At 46.5% G+C, this 20,846-nt stretch overlaps 1 protein-coding gene across 1 annotated transcript; it reads right to left on the bottom strand.

Moving 5' to 3' along the window:
- Positions 1–1,259: 1,259 nt before the first annotated feature.
- LOC122383311 (vitellogenin-3-like) lies at positions 1,260–11,326 on the bottom strand. The gene is made up of 3 exons (XM_043369610.1): positions 11,162–11,326; positions 2,723–6,609; positions 1,260–2,407 (listed from the first exon to the last, which is right to left on the bottom strand). Exons 1-3 carry the CDS (start codon positions 11,190–11,192, stop codon positions 1,469–1,471), a joined length of 4,857 nt encoding a protein of 1,618 aa, XP_043225545.1. The 5' UTR covers positions 11,193–11,326; the 3' UTR covers positions 1,260–1,468.
- Between the last annotated feature and the right edge of the window lie 9,520 nt (positions 11,327–20,846).

Here is a 20,846-nt window from a genome sequence, read left to right as displayed (position 1 = left end):
CGGAGGGTAGAGGGCAGGGTCATCGCAACAAGCTTTGCTTAGCGGTGGCTCTGTCCTCGTGAATCCTTCCCATCAAAAGGTTCGGACTAAATTTATAAAAAAAAGGTCAGGTCAAAAAGGTCAAATTTCAAAGTTAATATTTTTGCATAAAATGGGTAACGATTCGATGCAGCTCGTCACGGGGAGTCTAATGGTGGTCTTTGTTTTGCGCTACGTGGTCTAGAATTGCTGAAAATTGAGTCTGAAAATTTGACGTCATCAATTTTGAAGTTTATTCGCTATAGCTTGGCCAAAAAAGAGGTATTGATCTCAAATTTGGTATGTAGATAGAAGGTGGTAGGGAATATCACATATATTCTGTTTTTTCGAAATTCATTTTTTTGGATTTTTCGGCTATTATATTCAAAAAGTCCATTTTTTTATTTTTGGGGGTCAAAATCCAAAAATTCGAAAAACCGAAATTGCAGTTTTGTAGCCCTCTCGATTTCACACCTTTCATGTCGGAACATTTTTCTGTATCTCGAAAGCTGTAGGCCTGACAGCTCTTCCTGCGAAACCCTTTTTTTTGGTCGAAAATGGCAAAAATGACGTCACTCTGACGTCATTAGCGGCCAACCTATCATAGCCTTTGGAAAAATTTTTGGTCACCATGTGCGCTAGCTACTCCCGGGAGGGCACTGAAAGTTTGGTGACGATCGGCGCAGCGGTTCTCGAGATATAACGAAAAAACTAAAGGGGGGGGGCAAAAAATGCCCCCCACCGCCTGAAAGTTTAAAGGGATCCTCCCACCTTCAAATATGTTAATAAATTGGCATATAAGTGGTGTCGCATGATTCAGATTGAGCAAAACTGAATATCTACGAATTTCTAACAATAGGGATCATGAATCGAGGACGGTAGCCACTAGCCAGTGCAGAGTCATATACGCTAACAGGCTGTGTAACGGCTGACGACTGACAAGCGAATCGTGCGGTCAGATGAATGTCTATTGTCTAATGCCTATTTAGTCAAGAGAATGGCGCTTGGAGGCCTGGAGACGGCGTATAAAAGGATCGGTGGACGGTGGTATGTTCCTCACGTTAACCTGTTGTGATGTGATATGTACCCTTAGTTTGAAGCATAGGCATGATAGGTGCGGAAGATTAAACGCTAATATCTTCGGTATCTTGCAAGTGCCAGTAGCTATCGTTTATGACTGCATACGGTGAAACTCCTCCGATATTTTCACTTCACCTCGGATGTTCCGAAAAGACGTGACATCTGCTATGTGTCATGCTTTATTTATAACTACATACAGTCGTCCACATGTGATGCGTGATTTAATTGCATCACCAAACAGACAAATACCATTGATCATTTGTACACGTAGGTCACGATGGGAGCTCAAAGTTCGCGCATGGGTCTGTTGTCCGTTACAATCAGTAATCAAATGAGGGGCGCACAGGCTGGAAAGTCCTGCAACGACGCATTAGTAGCGGCCACGCATTTGACGATAGGGTTGCTGCAACCGCATCGACTGGTAAGACGGCTGTGCCTGAGCCGGTCGGCGGATGCAGCGAGAGGGCTCCTGCCACTGGCACTGGGAGGAGGAGCCGTCCAGAGCCACCCGGTACGCGTCGTAGAACTCCTGGCCAGTCTTGTAGATGCAGCCGCTGGGACCCACCAGGTCGCTCTGCTCTTCGCCATCGAAGTCGCCGCACACTCCGCGCATGCGGTTACGGTAGGCCAGCAGGGAGGCGTGGATCTGCACTCCTTCCTTCGAGATGATCAGCTTGACGTAGTGCTCCGGAGCCACCACCTTGATGGTGTCGGGGGACAGCATCTGGACCAGGAGGACGGTCTTACGGGTGGCGTTGTCACGCAGAGTGACAGGTGTGCGAGCATCGATATTCTGGGGCTGGCCGTCCACCTTGAAGTGACTCAGGCTGCCGAGGTCGAACTCGGCAACCATGCCCTCCACCACGACGCGGATGGTCGACTGCTTTTCGAACACAGCGATGTTGCGAATGCGGCTGCTGTCCGCAGTCAGCAGGGTCCAGCATTCGGACGGGTGGCGTGCCAGCGTCACATTGTCGTAGGTCTTCACTACCAGCCGGTCGACCAGGCAGACCGTCTTGTCAACACCATAGAGGCTGTCGACGATCTTCTTCGAGATCGACTTGCGCATGGTCAGAAGCCACGGCTCCTGCAGCATGTTGAACGGTAGCTGCACTTTGGCAAAGCTAGTGGTCGCGTAAGGCTTCAGGACTTGAATGCTGAGAGAATTGGTGGACGGTTTTAGCTGCATCTTGACATTGACCTTGCCGCTTGGGTTCTGAGAGAATCTATTGTCGTTCATGTACGGCCAGAGCACGTACTTGAAGAAGCTTTCTACATTGTAGCACGCCTGCAGCACGTCCTGCGTCACCTGCAATAGACGGGTAATAGTCAGCCACTTAACATGTTCCTGTTCTATGCCAGAATGTCACATTTTTATCAGCGATGCGAAACCAAATGCAACCATGACAAAAGATGGCATTAGTCATGAAATGAATCGTTTCCCATTTTTTTGGTCATCATAAGGCATTAAAATCAAAATAAAACATTATAAGAAACAAAATAAGACATTAAAAGCAAAATAAAAGAGGAATACTTGTCGTCAACAATACTACATTGTTAACGTTAACAATCTCATACATTCAAAAGCACTCATTTCTTTCGCTCTCGTTTGTAGGCTACTTACAGCGCTCCCAGTGAACTCCAGGTCGTAATAGTTGGCCAGCGCAGCATGGTCCTTGGCAAGGCGGCAGTCGGCAGAGTTGGGATTTCCCTGCCTCTCGTGCTGACTGCAGCGTTGAGCCTCCGGGCAGGACGTGGCATACTCCTTGGCGAGCTCGTCACGACGCACATAGCCCTGCATCTTCAGAGAATGTTCCTGGCAGCTGCGTCCGTAGCCGAGCTTGGCCCATACCGGTGCCTTGATCTCCGTCCTCAGCAGCTCATCACGGATGTCGCTGAGAGTCGGGAAAGCAAGCTCGGCGTCGAGGCATGTCTCGCCGTTCGGAGAGTTTGCCTTGAGTGCAAGTTTCTGAGTGTACCAGTTGGGATCAGTGAGCAGAGCAATCTTCGAAGAGTATTGCAGCGGAGAGCCATTCTTCTGCGAGATGGTGGCCGTCGCAGAATATCCGTACTTGACGCTCATCACTTGCCTCTGCTGCTGGGACATCTGCGGACTCTGCATATGCTGGTTCTGCAGCATCTGCCGCGTCTGCTGGATGTTAGACTGAATCTGCCTGGTGTGTTCCTGGCTGGTGATGATCGGGCGACGCATTTCAGGTGACTGACCATCCGGCGACACAAGAGCAAACGTTGCCTGTAGTTTCTGGAAGGTAGACCGAGCAGTGTCGATCACAACATCGTAGTGTCGTGAGCGCAGCGACTCCATCATGAACCAGTAGCTCGTAAGTCCAGTACGGCCTCGCTTTGCCGCCTCGGCCCAGAATGTGCCAAAGCTCATGACAGGGCTGTCAGAAACCAGTCGCAGGTAGGCCTCGACTCCAACGTCCTTGCCGAATGGCAGCTTCCACTCAGTGGGGTGAGATGAAGTGATTTCCTTGGTGTCAGATAATGTGACGAGGCTCTCGTACTTGTTGACCTCTACTGCAGTGGTGAAGGGGAAGGTACGAATGTGGGCAACCTTGACCTGGGTCGACGACTGCTGCTGAATAGGCTGAATCTCGAGCTGAATAGTCTTCGCCCGAGTGTCCAGGGTTGCCTCGAATGACATAGGCAGCGACAGCTGCAGCTTGTTCTCAACGCCAGCGCCAAGCGAACGCAGCGAGAAGGGGTTAATGGTGGTGACAGTGACGAGATTCGTGACAGCAACAAACGGCTGGACGTTATCCATGGTGACGTGATACTGACCGTCCTGCGGTTTCCATTCAACGCTCATCTGACCCCGAACAGAAGCTATCATTGGCATTTTCTTCGAATAGATGACAGGCATGCCGATCTCAGAGGCGAAGGTGACGGTGGTATCCTCAAGGTAAGTGATTTTCTGCACCTGCTGTGACGACCAGATTCCACCCTGGCGGACCTTCTGCAGCCAAGAGCTGTAGCTACTCTCGTCGAGGGCCACGAAGACGTCGACTGCTCCGAGCAGTTGAGCGTACAGGGTGGCGTGGAACTTCTCTGGAGCTTGCAGCTTCTCCTTCATAGATTGCATGAAGCTATCAAGACTCTGATAGACAGCGCGGAGATCGCGCGGTGACTGACGTGCACGCTGCTGGCTATTGTACTCGACTCCCATGATGTCATCGATAATTTGCTGGCCACCCTGCATGTTGAGACTCCACCGGTGGTTGCTGTAGAGGATGCTGTTAACGTAGTTTTGGAATTCCAGGTACAGAACGCTTGGAATAACCGATGTTTTGGACGCAATGGTGGCCCAGTGGGAGATGGCAGCCACTTGGTACTGAGGTATGAACTGGCCGTTATGGGAGCTGTAGCTTCCGCTGAGGGCATATCCACCCTGGGGAGGACGCACAAGAGGAAGTGTGATGCGAGCGTTCCGGCTCATCTCGAACAGCGGCTCAACGTGGGCCATGGTGATATTGGCCATGGTGCTGTAGGTGCTGTGGATGACGGCAGCAACAGCACTGCTGGGCTCAAACCAGGTGCTTGTGGCGATCTTTTGCCAGTAGGCGATGGGAGGGTTGGTGGCGAGAACCATGGTAACTGCAGCAACGCGAACCTCGACAGGCTTAGAGATGTCGTGGTAGATCGGCGACATGATCTTGCGCACCTTCTCTGGGTACTGTGCAACAACGCGATAGAAAGCGTAAATGGCCTTGCTGGCTTCCAACGGGCTCTTTTGCATTGTCACAATACTCTCCAGAACTGGGATGATGCTCTTGTCCCCGGTGTTAGCGAGAGCTTGGATGAAGGCGAGCCTCTCGGATTCTTGGGACTGCTGAATGATGCTTTCCAAGAAAGGAATGAACTGCTCCTTCAGAAGAGCATTCGTTTGACTGTTGCAGAAGTGCTCTTTGTACAGTCCTTGCGTGTAACTGTGCTCCACGGTCGTGTTGCTGATGCAGATCTGGTAGAAGATGTTAGAGAGAGACAAAGCCATTGTCGCTCGCTGCATCTGGTGTGACTGAATCATTGGTGACCGGAACAGCTGGAAGAGTTGTTGGATCAGTTGGTAGGTGGGCGTCTTTATGTTGACCGGCAGTGTGGCCAGAATAGGTGTCATGCGGTTCAAGTCCACCTTATTGCTGGAGATGTCGTCAATGAGCCTCATCACAGTCGGGTTGGTGCCAGCCATAGCCAGACAATCCCAGTAGATACCCTTCTGACCATCAGTTTTCAGTTGACTGTAGATCTGGCCCAGCTGATCATAGCTCAACCAGCTGAGTGCTCGCTCAATCTCCAGAATGTAGCCTGTGACATCCTGCTGGACTGGATCGGGTACTTTCTGCGTCATCTGATCTACCTTCTGGATCAGCTGGACGATGACACCGACAAGCTGGGTGGGGGGCATCTTCTCCAGGATGAGCTTGACTGGTGCGCCCGGGATGTAAGTGCTCAGCTGTGGCGCCGACTTGAGGTCGGGAATCTTCAGCTCCTTGCCGTCAGCGGTGGGGTACTGGAAGGCAAGGGTATTGTGCGTCACTCCCTGATGTGGCTCCCCGATGAAGGAGACCATCTTTTCGTTCTTCTGCAGGAACAGTGTCTGGTTGGTGACTGTCCACAGCTGCTCAGTCTCATGACCATAGGGGAACATGAGTGCCTCACTCTCGGCCACCACGTACTGGATCTGGAAGTTGTTGCGGTCGCCGTCCAGGACGTAGCGTGCTGAGGCGCTGCGGTTTGAGGCGGTCAGGTAGCAGTCTTCGGTGTGGCAGGAGACGGCACCAGGAGTCATGTGCTGCCAGTTGGGCCTCGACTTGCAGTTCTGGTAGTTCTTCGTCTTGGTAACGACGAACGGATGGAAGCTGTCGAAGTCGGGCACCTTGATGCCTGGCAGAGAGGTCTGGGAGAGAAGAGTCAGCTCCTGCACCATGTCGCCCTTGAGCTCCTGCGGCAAGACCGGCGTCGTCTCGTACAGGGTCTCACACTCGCCTCCGATGCTCTCCTCCATAACGCGGAAGAAGTCGGCCTGCTGACCACTCTGGTATCCGCTGGGCTGAACCATGCTCGGCACGTCGATGGCTTGGTGCTTCTGCATATCCAGCTGGAACATCTGCGCGATCGACTTCTTGATGTTGACCACCCAGATAGGCTCCTCTCCAGAGGTGATGATCTTCCTGATCACTCCGCCGTTGAGCTCCACCTTGAAGACCTTGCTGAGCTCCTGCTGGTACTGCTGGACTGGAGAGTACGGCAGGCTGAAGCTCTTGCGCCACGGCTGTTGTGTGTAGGTGTTCTTCAGTTCACCTTGCTGGACGTTCTCCAGCTTGAAGAAGAGGTTGCCGGCGGTGGGCACCTGGACTGTGACCTTCATTTTCATTCCCAGAGCGGACCATTGCGACTGGATACCGGGGATACCGCTGGCCTGCTTTCCTTCGTACAGGTAGGTGTACTGCCGCTTGGGCTGGAAGCCCAACTCGGCAGCGCACACCGACACTGCCAACAGAAACAGAGACAGAACTAGGTGAGCTTGAAGTATGGGTGCACAAGTGCTTATTAAAAGGGCACTGAACTGCTAAAAGGAATCGCAAGGCGTTGATAACGATAAGTTTTATAATAAAATGTGAGCCAAGACATTTTTTTCCATTATATATAGCAGTCTGTGAGGTATTCTAATGTAAGCAGTAACGGAGGATTAGTTTGCGATGCAGCCCAGCGCATGTAAAAATGAGTGTAAAAAGCTTGGTAACGGGGAAGCTAAAGATTAGATTAAAGTGAGTTGTATGACAATGGTACTTATCCAATGATCATGCCAAAGTAGGTACCTATATTCTACCCATTGCATTGGCTGGCATGTTTTGACAGTATTTGGTCTTATGTTATAGCAGCATAAAACAACATTTTTTGGACGCTTTTCCTTTTCCAAATCCCTAATTGAATCGGAATAAAATGACAAAAGAACCAAATTCGGGTATATTCGATCACAGATCTTATTCAACCGATACCAGCAGGTGTAGCAGTTGTTGACTACAATGTTCCACATATATATTCATTCACGTGAAAAAAGTTACTGCTAATGTGGAAACATCAGTTAAGTTGGCTAATATTATCTTTAACATCAGGGGTTTGTCTTTGTGTAACTGACAGAGTTCGAGATTGCCTTTAGACAATAATAGCGCAGTCGGATATTTTCATGTTTATAAAACCTCGTAAAAGGCCTTAAACCCTTACAAAAAACTTATAAGCCCTCGCTGGTTATGGCTGCATGGAGGCGAACTGCAAAGAGCACAATAGGTGGATGAACTTGTGATGATTGTCAGCTGAACAATATATCTTTCAATAATGCGCAAATAATTGAGCATCGGCCAGTATCCTTCAACATTTTGGCATTTCGAAATTAACCCGTGCGTGACTGGGGTATTTTCCATAACGCGACTGGCTAAGCGGGGGAGGGGGGGGGGGCTCCCCAGTCCTATCTCCGAAACCATGTAGGTACTGGGCCGATCGTCAATATTCAAACGGCGTCTGATAGCCCTGGAATAACTGTTGAGCGATATCTTATTTTATTGACCTCGAGGTCACCGATTACGTCACAGATCACTGGTCAAAGTAAGACAGAATTTTGGCTTAACCCGCGCCCTGCTGGGGGGGTGTTTGAACACCCCCCCTTGTGGTTTTTCGCGAATATCTCAAAAACGGCGGCGCGGAGCGCCGCCGTTTTTGGTACACCTTATCATACATCAATTCTACACATGTTGTGAAAATTTCAGACCAAGGTCATTCAAGGTCAGGTCACCAGGTCACTTGAAGTGACCTCACCACATAAAAAGTTTCAATGTCTGTCATAGCTACACCGAGTGACCGATCCCTTTGAAACTTTCAGCGATTGCTAAGAGTAATAGCATGTACAAAATGTATATCTCAGAATTTTGATATCGATGACCTAAGGTCAGGTCAATTTTGCGACCTCCCCATTATAAGTCAATGGGAGAAAATTGAAATGCGCCTCTTTTGGACGAAAGACATTATAAACACTCCCAAACACTGAATTACAAGTGGTTTAGACACACTGAACATGAAAATGGTGTCCGTGACCAATGTTTATGCCCTGAGGTCATCTTAGGTCACGAATGGTATCTAACAGTTTTTCGCAAATAACTTTTGATAGAGGCATGCTAGAGCGATGAAAACGCCTTAGATGTGTTCAGCTCGACGATACGGATCGACTGATATGCAACATGACCCTTTCCGGTCAGGTCATGACCTTGACCTGAGGTCAAATTTTCAAGTTGACCTTTCAAGGTCAAGTTATAGTTCATTCGATGCGTCTTGACGAGAGGAACACGATGCCGGTAATAGTAAGCTCGTACAAGGCTTGGGTCAAAAGTTATTGCAGAAAAACTGTTTCCGAAAAAATCGGCTATTTTTGCAGTTTTTGCCCCCTGCAGGCAAAACCGTTGACGTTAGGTCAAATCTGAGAGAATTACTCAGAAAGGGCGTTAATAGGGCTATCGAATGCGCTTTTCCGCAGCGCTGAAGCTCTATTGGTTCCCGAGTTATGCGTTGGCTTCTTGGAAATTGTCGACATTCGACCTGGAAATCGGCGAAATTTTGCCTTCAATGACCTCTGGTGACCTGACCTTTGACCTGACCAAAAAATTGACCGAAGTGATTTCCTCATTATTTTTTACGCTCTTTCGAACGCCGCCTTCCGCGTATCGCTACGTGGCCCAGGAGCCGAGTTAGAAGGGGGGGTGTTCAAACACCCCCCCCCCAGCAGGGCGTGGAAATCCAGGACCCCCAGCTGGGCGCGGGTTAATCACAATTATTATGACGAGTATGAAAAATAACCTCTTGCTCATATCTGAAGGAATTAAAAAATTAAAGACCAATATATATTCGGGCGTGGCCCTTCCTCAGTGGTACAGTGTTACAATGGAACAAGAGAGACGTATGTCAGATATGAGCAAGAGGTTATTTTTCATACTCGTGATAATCTTATCAACAATGCTCAACTCAACGTTTCAATAGGTACCTGAAAACAATTCTTATGGCTTAATCACTCTGGCCGCCAGCTAACGAGTTCGATAAGGCTCATTTTTGGTTTACGCACTCCTTGCTATATGCCTTAGATACCCTGAGGGTACCGAACTTGAAATTCGAATTTTACAGGTCAAGGCCAGGTGCTCCTAGGTCACAGAAATTTTATATCATGTATCGGTCACGTGACGCATGTTTCATGGTCCATTTTGCTCAAATATTTCGAAAACAATGTCGTCTGTGTCATTTGAGGTCATCTGCAGCTGAATTTACCTGAGGTTAGGTCACTTTCAGGTCAAGGAAGGTCAAATTTTGATTTTTTTTTGCAAAAAGGTGCCAATCAGATCCAATTTGAGCTAAGGAGCTCGATGGTGCTATCTATATTGCTGTAAGATGTCAAAAACGTGCTGCAAATGGATTTTAAAAATCTATATTTTTGAAATTGAAATAATGCGTATAACTTGAACATTTTTTGAAGATATTGGGCTTAAATTTTCTAGAGTAGGTCATCAAAGGGTGTTCTATCACATATGTTCTGGTTGTTTTCGAAAACTAATTTTTTTTTAATCAAAATATATTTTTGTGATTGTACCTATATCAATATTTTTTTTTCCAAATGTTTAAAATTTGGAAAATCGGAGATAGCAGCTTAATAGCCACGTTCATTGTAAGTCCACTCATGCAAAAAAATTAGGTGTAGCTTAAATACTGAGTTCTTGAGAGCGATGGCCGTTGTTCGATGTTTTGCATAAAAATCGGCCGACATCACGTCACTCTGACGTCATTTTCGGCCGACCTATGGTAGCTAGATAGTTGAATTGCATTGTCACATTTACTGAATGTGAAATGGAAATCATCAATTGGAAAATATAACAACGCAAGTCGCTGAAACAGTGGCAATGAAGGCAACAAAACTGCTTGATAAAGCAGAGTTATATTGACTAGTATTGATTATTAACTGATTAACGAGCCGAGCACAATGCCGTCTTTAGCATAGGTACTTACCTTAAGATGCTATATTTTTTGTTTAGGCTTTTGTATTCTGAAATTTACAAAGTTGTTACGCGGATAAACACGTCTGAGTGTTGAGCTAGTTACAAATACCCTAGTTTCGACCGCTGTTTTACACTGTTTTTAGTGACTGTTTTTTAAGGTTGGCTTTTTACTTAAAAGTCGCTTTGAACACATGATATTTGTTAAGTGAATTACTTGAAAAAAAATTGGTTAGTGCACATTGTAACACACACAGGATTGACTCGCTTAATTTTTTTTATACATGAATCCCATTTCCTCGACGCACATTTCGTATTTGACTGTATTTACAAGGCAACAGCGACGGTCGACTTGTCGGAAATTGTAACGTTGTAACTGAACTCGGGGACCAAGCGTATGTACGGGCGGCGTTAAGCACTACGGTAGGTACTTAATCGGTGTTCAAAACATATTTGAAAAATATTATTCGTTTAATCACTACAATGTGCGCAAACCAGCATTCCCAGTCTTAGCAAATCTCGTAGTGTGTCCATATAGACGTTTACAGCGAGGGTGGAAATTGAATAAAATGGACCATGTACCTATGTTTTGATTTAATTGATACAGCTTAACAGGGATTATGAGAAAGAAGGTGTAAGTAGACGCTGATTGTTCGTAAGATTAAAGTTTAGTATGAAATTTCTCGACACACTTCCTTATTTTGTTGGAGCTTTCCATAACTATGCAGTTACATTCTGTCATAGCAATCGTATTGGTAAGCGTTTTTCTATTTAAAAAAAAAAAAAAACGCTCTTATGGATTATTTTACCGAATGTAGAAACAACGTAAGCAATGTGTGACCTATTCGTACACGATCTCGCAAAGATAAGCACAATTTATGACGATGATTTGGTATGGCCTTCTCTAGGACGATGTTAAACGATACGGTTGCCGTAAGTACCAACGAAATAGCGAGCTTCATTGAGAGATGCACGAGCAGCAGGAGGGACGGTATATCTGGTCAGCCAGCACTTACCGAGCAGCAGCAGCACGAGTGAGGCGGCCATCTTGTCCGGACGGCCCAGCTCTGTCGCCCACCGGCGCGCCGGCCCGGCTTATATACCCAACTGCGGCCGACGTGGCGCGCCCGGTGGCCGCCCTGGCAGGGTCTGTGTGAGGCCCAGAACCCCTCACTGGGTCTGGAGCGAACCGCGCAGGAGGGGGAAGGTCGCAGAGGATGGGCCGCTGAGGTCGCTGCCGCTGGCTGTTTATCGCGACATTGGGAACAGCGAGGCACAGACACAGGGCTCGCGAGAGGTAGCAGGCTGACTCTTCGACTTTCAACAATCTAATGGGAACTGGGCAAGGATCACCTCCATTCTCCAGCGATACGCAACATCAACAACGCCAACATATGCGCAAAATATACGCAACACCAACATATGCGCTAATGCCTAGACAGATGTACATACATACGACATCGGCCGTTGCTGATGGAACAGTTAGATTGAAAATGCAGGCCGTTCAAAAGTCCACTGACTGCCTAATTGTTGTCATAGCAATTTGATGTTCAATTCACTTTTATGTAGATTTTCCCACAATGCGCATTCACTTTAGCAGTTGCGACAAACCGACAAACGAGAAGCTGTTACATAACAGCTACTTAAAGTTATAAAATTTTTAAATTAAATTTTTGGCTTAAAAAATGTTAATCACTTAACAGTGAGGAGTTTTTTTGCTTTAATCGTTGTTTTTGTTGTTTATTTTCCTTGTTTGCCGTTTCTGCCACTTGTTTTTTTTTTTTTAGAAAACGATATTTATGCAAAACTGACGCTATATTCCGCTCATTTTCAACAATATACCTAAGTTTTACATTCATTTTACACTCTTTGGACAATAGGTGAATAAATTTCAACTAATGAAACAACTATAATGGTCCGAATATTCAAGCCTGTCAGATCGTTCAAGTGCACCAACAATTTAGGCATGAGTGGCATGAGTAATGAACTGAAGGTCAAAAAAGTAAAACCAAGAGAAATATTGATATTTTTGGCTTGCCAGGTGTTGAGGCTTCACGTGCGCCTTTTTTTTAAAGCACATAAAGTGATTGATAGCATGTCGGACCTAATGTAAAATGTTGACATTGTACACATTGAACAAGAGGCTCTGAGACAGCCAAATAACTCTACTGTCGAGGTAACTTGGCTGGTGCAGTGGGCCTGTTCAGCCGGTTTTTCCGGAAATTAACCCGCGCACCGACGGGGGTCTGCGCCAACTTAGTACCGACGGGGGGGGCGGATGACCGCCCCCCCCCCCTGAGATCTCGAGAACGAAGCAAGATAGCGACAAGCGGTAAACGGCATCGGATACGCACGGTCAAGATCTACAATTTTTACTAAGGTCATTTTCAGGTCAGGTCAAAGATGACGTCACAGGGGTCGAAAAAGTCAAAATGGCGGCGCTAAATATGGAGAGAGTTTTTCTCGAATAACTTTCGAATTAGTCAAGATAGGAACAAACTAAGGGCATCATCGTGATCCTCTCGTCAATCCGCATCGAATGATATATATGTTGACCTCGAAAGGTCAAGGTCAAAGGTTGACCTCAGGTCACGTGACCTCGAGGTCATCATGTATATCATTCGATGCGTCTTGACGAGCTGAACACAATGAGACCATCCACGCGTCTGTATCTTGTTCCTGTACGGAGTTATTGGCCAAAAACCTTTGGTGACCTTTGATGACGTCACATGACCTCACAGCTGCCCAACAGCAAAACAGACCTCAAGGTAGTGAAGGTTGATCGTATATGAAGTCATGTATGGTATATGGGGCCATTCCGACCCGTTTTAGTGGTAAAAACAGGGAGTTGATTTTTCCCCCATTGACTTATAATGGGGAGGTCGCGAAATTGACCTGACCTTAGGTCACCGATATCAAAATTCCGAGATATACAAATTGTAGCTACTAATGACCTAATAACATCCTGCGACTTTCAAAGGCCTCCGACATCTACTGTAGCTCTGGCACGGTGACAAAGTTGCAAAAAAGTGACTTGAGGTTGGGTCATTCAAAGTGACCTGGTGACCTGACCTTGAAAGATAGGAGGTTCAAAATTGCACACCATGTGTAAAATTGATAAGGGAATAGTCATACAAAATTTCGCGGCGCTACGCGCCGCGGTTTTCCCGCTATTCGCGAAAAACCTCAGGGGGGGGGCGGATATCCGCCCCCCCCCGTCGGTGCGCGGGTTAATGTTTCAGGTGACCAATTTTCTCAGCGTCGTCATAACGAGTTTTTCATATGTATCTCTTGTGTTTGAGTAGGTGTGATGCTTCCATTCTACTGACCTTGACTCATATTTGGTCCTGGCAATTTTAACAGTTTGTCAACAGCCCAGGGAACCGGGTTATTTCAAACTGTGTGCTTAGCTAGGCATTTAAATGATTTTTAACGCAGTGTCCGATAACCGCATGCGACATGACACCCGAACGGTAATGGAGAAAGTGACTTCGCTGTGAATAAATACCCAGATACTTTACCCAAGGCAGGGCTATAAAAATCAAATAAAATCAACGCCTTCTACCATTAGTAGAAAAGTATGTATAAATAACCTTATGCTCATTCTTTGCACTTTTTTGTTGAAATTGAATAATTAAACAAAATCATTGATATATTTCGGCTTGCGCCATCTTCAGAATGTACAGAAACAATTGTCGACACAAACAAACAAAATTCGATTCCATCAATCAATAAATCGTGCAGCGCTTCAATCAGCTCCTTGATGAGAGAATAATTTCATATATACATGGCTCTCGAAATAACGATGCGCCGTCCATGATACCTACGATACATGTACAATATACAACACACAAGATCAATATACAATACAAAATAACAACATAGAATCTGCATGAATCATCACATTGTTTGGCGCAGCCTAAATCAACGGCACAATCAGACAGTAGTTGTCACAATCAATTTGTGGATATGTACAACGTAGTTATGTGGGGGTGTACGATGGACGCTGCAGAAGTGGCCAGGATGAAGTTTGGGTGTTCAAACATGGTTTTTGGTTCCTTATTTCCACTGATTCGGATATTTTTAAATCAGCGACGTCTTTACACACTCTTTCAATGGAGATTTTGAATGACGATGATGTGATTGTACATGATGGGTGTCTTTGGGTAACGTGATCCCCAAGAGGGGTGTTTTTTGCCTTGTTCTTAGCGTCACGAAAGTGTTCATTGAATCTGTCACGGATGCGCCTTTTTGTTTCGCCAATGTAAATAGTACTTTCATTGTCACAAAGATTACATGTAATTTTGTAGACGGCATTTTTGATGTGACAGCGGCCTGGGAGCCCTGCTTCGCATGTGGCACAGCGTTTGGCACCAGCAGGGCACGGGGGGCTTTCCAGCGCTGACCTCACGATGTGTTTGGCCACCGTTTTCCCACTGGTCCACGCGATACGTGCCTGTACGCCACATGAGCGCACTACCCCGTTGACTCGTCGTGCAAGGGTCTCGTCTATGTAGGGGAGAGATATGTAAGTCGTGTCGGTGTCTCGTTGCTTAGTGTTTCGTCTTTTTGATCTTTGTCTGTGATACATGATTTTGTGTTTAGTGCTTTGAATGAGTCTGTTCGGGTATCCATTGTGTCTGAACAGTGATTCCATGAGTCCCATGCCCCGTTCTTGTGCTTGTCTATCAGAACCTAGTCGTTTGGCGCGTAGAAGCTGAGAGTGTAGTACAGAGCGTTTGCATTGCATCGGGTGTGCTGACGTGTAGTGAATGATGATGGGGGCTGTCATAGGTTTGATGTAGAGCTCAGTGCTGTAAGAGCCGTCTTCTTTCACTCTGATCATGGTGTCAAGGTATGGTATGCATCTGTTTGGAGTTTGGTCGGTCCTCTCTATCGTGAACTTTAGGGCTGGGTGAAAGTCGTTGAGGAATCGGAAGTATTCGTCTAGTTTGTCCGGTCCGTGTGTCCAAATACCGAGAATGTCGTCGATATATCTCATGTACGTCATAGGCTGATACTTTGAATTTGGAGAGGTGAGTATCATCGATTCTACTGCGTCCATGAACATAATGGCTAGCGGTGGGGCGATCCTGGATCCCATCGCCACTCCCTCTGTCTGTTTGAAGTATTTTTGACCAAATCGAATGTAGTTGTTGCTGAGACAATGTCTAAGGAGGGAGTCGATGTCCTTTACAGTGAGTCCACAAGTGTCAATATCGTCCAAGTGTCTGTTCATAAGATTCAAGGTAGCTGTGATTGCCTCGTGGGTGGGAATATTTCCGTAGAGGTTGGTCACGTCAACTGAAAACACTATACAATCTTTTGGCAGTCCTTGGGGAAACTGGGTCCGTAGTCTGTCTAGATAGTCGTCTGTGTTTGTCAAATGGGCCGGCACAAAGGTCAGTAGCTGCGTAATTATCCTTTCCAGAAGCCATGCTAACTTGTCCAGGGGGTCTCCGCATGCTGAGACGATAGGTCTGAGTGGTGCGTCTGGCTTATGTGTTTTTGGGAGACCATAGAGCTCAGCTGTACGACTTCCGGAGGGCATTACGCTTTTGATGACTTTGATGACATACTTTTCTACTTATGATGATGCTCAAAGATGCCATTGCTCGCCTACAACAACCTTCTACCATTGTTACGAATGTAAGATGCAGCCACCTTAACCCGCGCCGGGCCGGTGCTCCACGACTTCCGCGCCGTGCCGGGGGGAAGGGTGTCTGAACACCCCCGTCTAACTCGGCGCCTGGGCCACGTAGCGACACGGCGGTAAGCGGCACTCAAAAGAACGTCAAAAATAATGACGGAAACACTCGATAATTTTTGGTTCAGGTCAAAGGTCAGGTCACCAGGTCATCAAAGGTCAAATGTAGTCCATTTAACAATTTGGAAACAGCCAACGGCTAACTCGGGAACCAATAGAGCTACAGCGCCTTGGTAAAGCGCATTCGATAGACCTTTTACAGACCGTTGTGAGTAATGCTCTCAGATTTGACCTCAGGGCAACGGTTTAGCTTCCAAAGGGCAAAAACAAAACAAAAAAACAAACAAAACAAAAACAAAACAAAAAAAACAAAAAACTTTTGAATCAGTAGCGCCACGACATTACTTTTGCCAGCATCGTGTTCACTTCGTCAGACGCGTCGAATGAACTATAACTTGACTTTGAAAGGTCATTTGGAAAATTTGACCTCAGGTCAAGGTCATTACCCGACCGGAATGAGTCATGTTGCATATCAGTCGATCCTTATCGTCGAGCTAAACATATCTGACGTGCTTTCACCGCTCTGGAACGTCTCTATCAAAAGTTATAGCCAAGAAACTGCTGGTGACCGTTCATGACCTGAAATGACCTCAGGGGCACACAGAGGGGATACAGGTGCATTTTTCCGGCTCAGTGTGTCATGTTTACCTAAGAACCGATGTTTGAGACGGTTTTGGACGACATTCGTCCAAAAGAGGCGCATTTCAATTTTCTTTCCCATTGACTTATAATGGAGAGGTCGCAAAATCGACCTGACCTTAGGTCATAGATATAAAAAATACGAGATATACGTTTTATACATACGGTTACCCTTATCAATCACTGAAAGCTTCGAAGTGATCGCTCAGTCGGTGTAACTACAGAGAGCCTTCGAACTTTTTCTGAGGTAAGGTCACTTGGCCTGGTGACCTGACCTCAAATGACCGGCGATTCGGCGTATGTCAGCGTGCATTATCCGCGTTTCCAGTCGTTTTGTGATTGCAAATGTTCCAACGTGTGAAACCATATTTGTGTCATGCCTTATGGTAAATTGTAAGGTCACGTAAGGGTCATGTCAAGGTCATTGACCTCTGATGAACCTGATTCGCGTTTTCGAATTTCACATGTTTTTAGGATAGTTTCTGCAGGAGCTGATTTAAAATTTAACACCAATTTGAGCATTACCAAGTGGTTTTGGGGCCTACGTAACATGTTGCGAAGCTGTCAGTGGTGGTTGATACCTTCTATGGATAGCCAGCAGGGCGCTTCTGGTTGAACTGACGGTGACCTGACCTGACCACATCTACTCCAAATACATACATACATGCATCACCTCTGATTAAATGAAACCGCGCCCTGCTGGGGAGAGTGAACAGCTCCCTGTGGTTTTTGTCATACATTATAATACGTTTTTCTGCTCAGGGTGTGAAAAAATTCAGACGAAGGTCACTCAAGGTCAGGTTACCAGGTCACTTCAAGTGGCCTCACCTCATAAAAAGCTTCAATGTCTACCAAAGCTACAGCGAGACATCAATCGTTTTGAAACTTTCAGCAATTAATAAGAGCAACAGTATGTACAAAATTTACATCTTGTAATTTTGATATCGGTGACCTAAGGTCAGGTCAATTTTGCGACCTCCCCATTATAAGTCAACAGGAGAAAATTGAAAGGCGCCTCTTTTGAACGAACGTCATTCTTAACACTCCCAAACACTGAATTATACGTAACTATGACACACTAGACATGAAAATGGCACCCGTGACCCCTGCTTATGTCCATGAGGTCATCTCAGGTCACGAATGGTATCTAACAGTTTTCGCGAATAACTTTTGATACGGGCATGCTAGCACGCGAGTTGCTGGGGGGGGGGGCGTTAAACGCCCCCACTTTTTTCGCCGGGCCATAGGATAAAAACAGTTTTCGCGAATAACTTTTGATACGGGCATGCTAGCACGCGAGTTGCTGGGGGGGCGTTAAACGCCCCCACTTTTTTTTCGCCGGGCCATAGGATAAAAACGGCGCGCCGCAGGCGCGCCAAATTTTGCGTACCTGTAGGGAATTGATTGAAGTTTATTGTGACAAAGTTTCAAAAAAATCGGTCGGAAAATTTTTGAGATATCGAGATTTTAGTGACGTCATGATTTCTGAGTTTTCGACCAAAAACGGCATATGTTCAAAAAATCATATAAAATCACAGAATAGACATACAGACATGCCGTAAACGCCATTAGACTGCCAATACCATGATCAATCAAATGGCTATCTTCAATTATTGATTATCGTTCCGAATTTTCCATAATCTTGAACTGAATCTTGGCAATTTCTCGTGACCACTTCACGACCATGATACATGAATTTCTTAAATTTAACTTTTTGAGCAAAACACATACACATATGATAAAATGAATGTCACCATCGTGTTCTACGCCCCAAATTACCTATAAAACATGTGTCACAGGCTGCGAATATCAGTTTTGATTTTCGGGGATATGTGCCTACCCGGTTGACCTGACCTTGACCCTGACCTATGCTTGACTGACCCCTACATGGAGCTGACACTCTTGTAGGCCTTTTATGATGGATTGTGCAGTGTGCACCGTTTTGACAGAGTTTATGACGAGAGGCGCCCATTGCAAGTCCTGAAGTCCATGCTACTGAAAACCCGATTTAAGGTGTTTGACCTGACCTTGACCCGACCTGTGACCTCAAAATTCAACTTTTAAGTACTCATCTGAAGCGTCTCGTCGCGTTCTTTCGTTTGCCGCCTCGTGCGTTTCGCTGCGCCTATTGGTTCTCGAGTTATCGGCTGGGGGCGTCTAACGCCCCCCCCCCCCCCCCCAGCAAACGGTGGGTGGCGAAATACCCCAGCAACTGCCGGGCTAGAGCGATGAAAATGCCTTAGGTGTGTTCGACGATACGGATCGACTGATATGCAGCATGACCCTTTCCGGTCAGGTCAGGACCCTGACTTGACATCGAATTTTAAAGTTGACCTTTTAAGGTCAAATTATATTTCATTCCATGCGTCTTGACGAGAGGAGCACAATTCCGGTAAGAGTAAGCTCGTGCAAGATTAGAGTCAAAAGAGATTGCAAAATAACTGTTTCCGCAAAAAAATCGTCCATTTTGGAAGTTTTCGCCCCCTGCAGGCAAAACCGTTGATGTTAGGTCAAATCTAAGAGAAACGCTCAGGAAGAGCGTTAAAAAGGCTATCAAATATGTGCCTTTCGGGAGCGCTGTAGCTCTATAAGTTACCGAGTTATGTGTCCGTTTGTTGAAAATTATCGACATTAGACCTGAAAATCGGCGAAATTCTTTGGCCTTTTGTGAACTCTGGTGACCTGACCTTTGACCGGACCAAAAGAGTGACCGAAGTAATTCTGCCATTACTTTTAACGCTCTTTGGAACGCCGCCTTTCCCGTATCGCTACGTGGCCCAGGAGCAGAGTTACATGGGTGCACCCCCCCCCCTCCCAATCAGAGCGTGGAAATCCAGTACCTACCTACCCTCAACGGGACGCAGGTTAATTATGAGAAAATTCGTAATCAGTACCCCGAGAATCCTTAGCAGCATTATTTTACGAAGTCCTAACTGGTCCCCGATTTTCCCGACTTTTGGGTCATTGACCTGACCTGGAAGGTCAACCACTGACTTAGGATTTTCAGTTGTAACACTTGCCCGTATAGGGGGGGGGGGGCGAACGGACTCCCGTCGGTTTTTCGCGAATAACTCGCGTAAAAGCGGCCGATCGCAAAAAAAAACTTTCAGTGCCCTCGCGACACCTACCCTGAAAACTTCATGACCCTGAACCAGATGACTTTTGACATGTGACCTACTTTTCGAGACCATGTTTGGCCGGAATCGAGATTCGGCGCATGTCGGCTCGCATTAGTCGCGCGTTTGCACTCTTTTCGTGGTTTCAAGCGTTCAAACATGTGATATGATGTTGCTCTCATGCATTAGGGTGGGTGTCAGGGTCACCTGAAGGTCAGGTCAGGTCATTGACCTTTGGTGAACTCGGTTCACTTTTTCGAGTTTTACATGTTTCTAGGCTAGTTTTTGGAGCTGAATTCGAATTTAGCAACCATTTGAACATTTACGAAGTAATTTTGGTGCCTTCATAACATGTTACGAAGCTGTCAGAGGCGGTTGACACCTACTACGAATACCCGGCAGGACCCCTACTGGTTGACCTGACCTAACCTAACTCAATCTGGTCTAAATGCACCAAGGCATCATCTGTGATCAAAACTTACATGATATTTGTGACCAGCACCCCGAAAACCTCATAGCAGCCACACTTCACGACGTTCTAACAGGGCTCGTTTTTGCCGACTTTTGGGTCATTGACCTGATTTAGAAGGTCAAACAACGACCTAGGACCTCAAAATTGGGTATCATCGGCTTCCTCTCGTCACGGGCAACACGATCGTTTTTTTTTTCTGAGAAGCTCTAGCTCGATCAGGGGCGAAACGGCAAGGGAGATGTCCGACGGACCCTCCCCCCCCCTTATAGTTCGCGGCTGGCAAAATACCAATACGGGCGAGGATTAAATCGGATAGGACCGGATAAAATAAAAAAGACCTTCTGAGTTTATTGGAGGCCTTTTCGACTAGCTCGCTCAATTTGATCAGTTGCAAAAACTCCGATGAAAAGCGACATTAGTTACGCCATATGACTTCACGCAAGGTCAAAAATACACAAGTTAGGCATCGGACCTTGCGCTCTCGGTGGGCGAGGGTCATGTAACATGGGGTCACTACAATTAGTTTGGTAGTCACGTGTATATAGGCATTCAGCAGAACGAAGTGTCAGACACTCGTAAGTCGATTCTTTTTTTAAACCGCGCCGGGCCGGGGGGGGGGGTGCGGTTTTCGCAGCTATCTCAAAAACGGCAGCGCGGAGCCCCGCCGTTTTTGGCACACCTGTTCATGCATCTTTTCCACACATGTT

The sequence above is a fragment of the Amphibalanus amphitrite genome, unplaced genomic scaffold, assembly GCF_019059575.1.
Source record: "Amphibalanus amphitrite isolate SeventyFive unplaced genomic scaffold, NRLGWU_Aamphi_draft 000160F_arrow, whole genome shotgun sequence".
In the NCBI taxonomy this organism is placed as follows: domain Eukaryota; kingdom Metazoa; phylum Arthropoda; class Thecostraca; order Balanomorpha; family Balanidae; genus Amphibalanus; species Amphibalanus amphitrite.
This window is presented reverse-complemented; position numbering and strand designations above follow the sequence as displayed.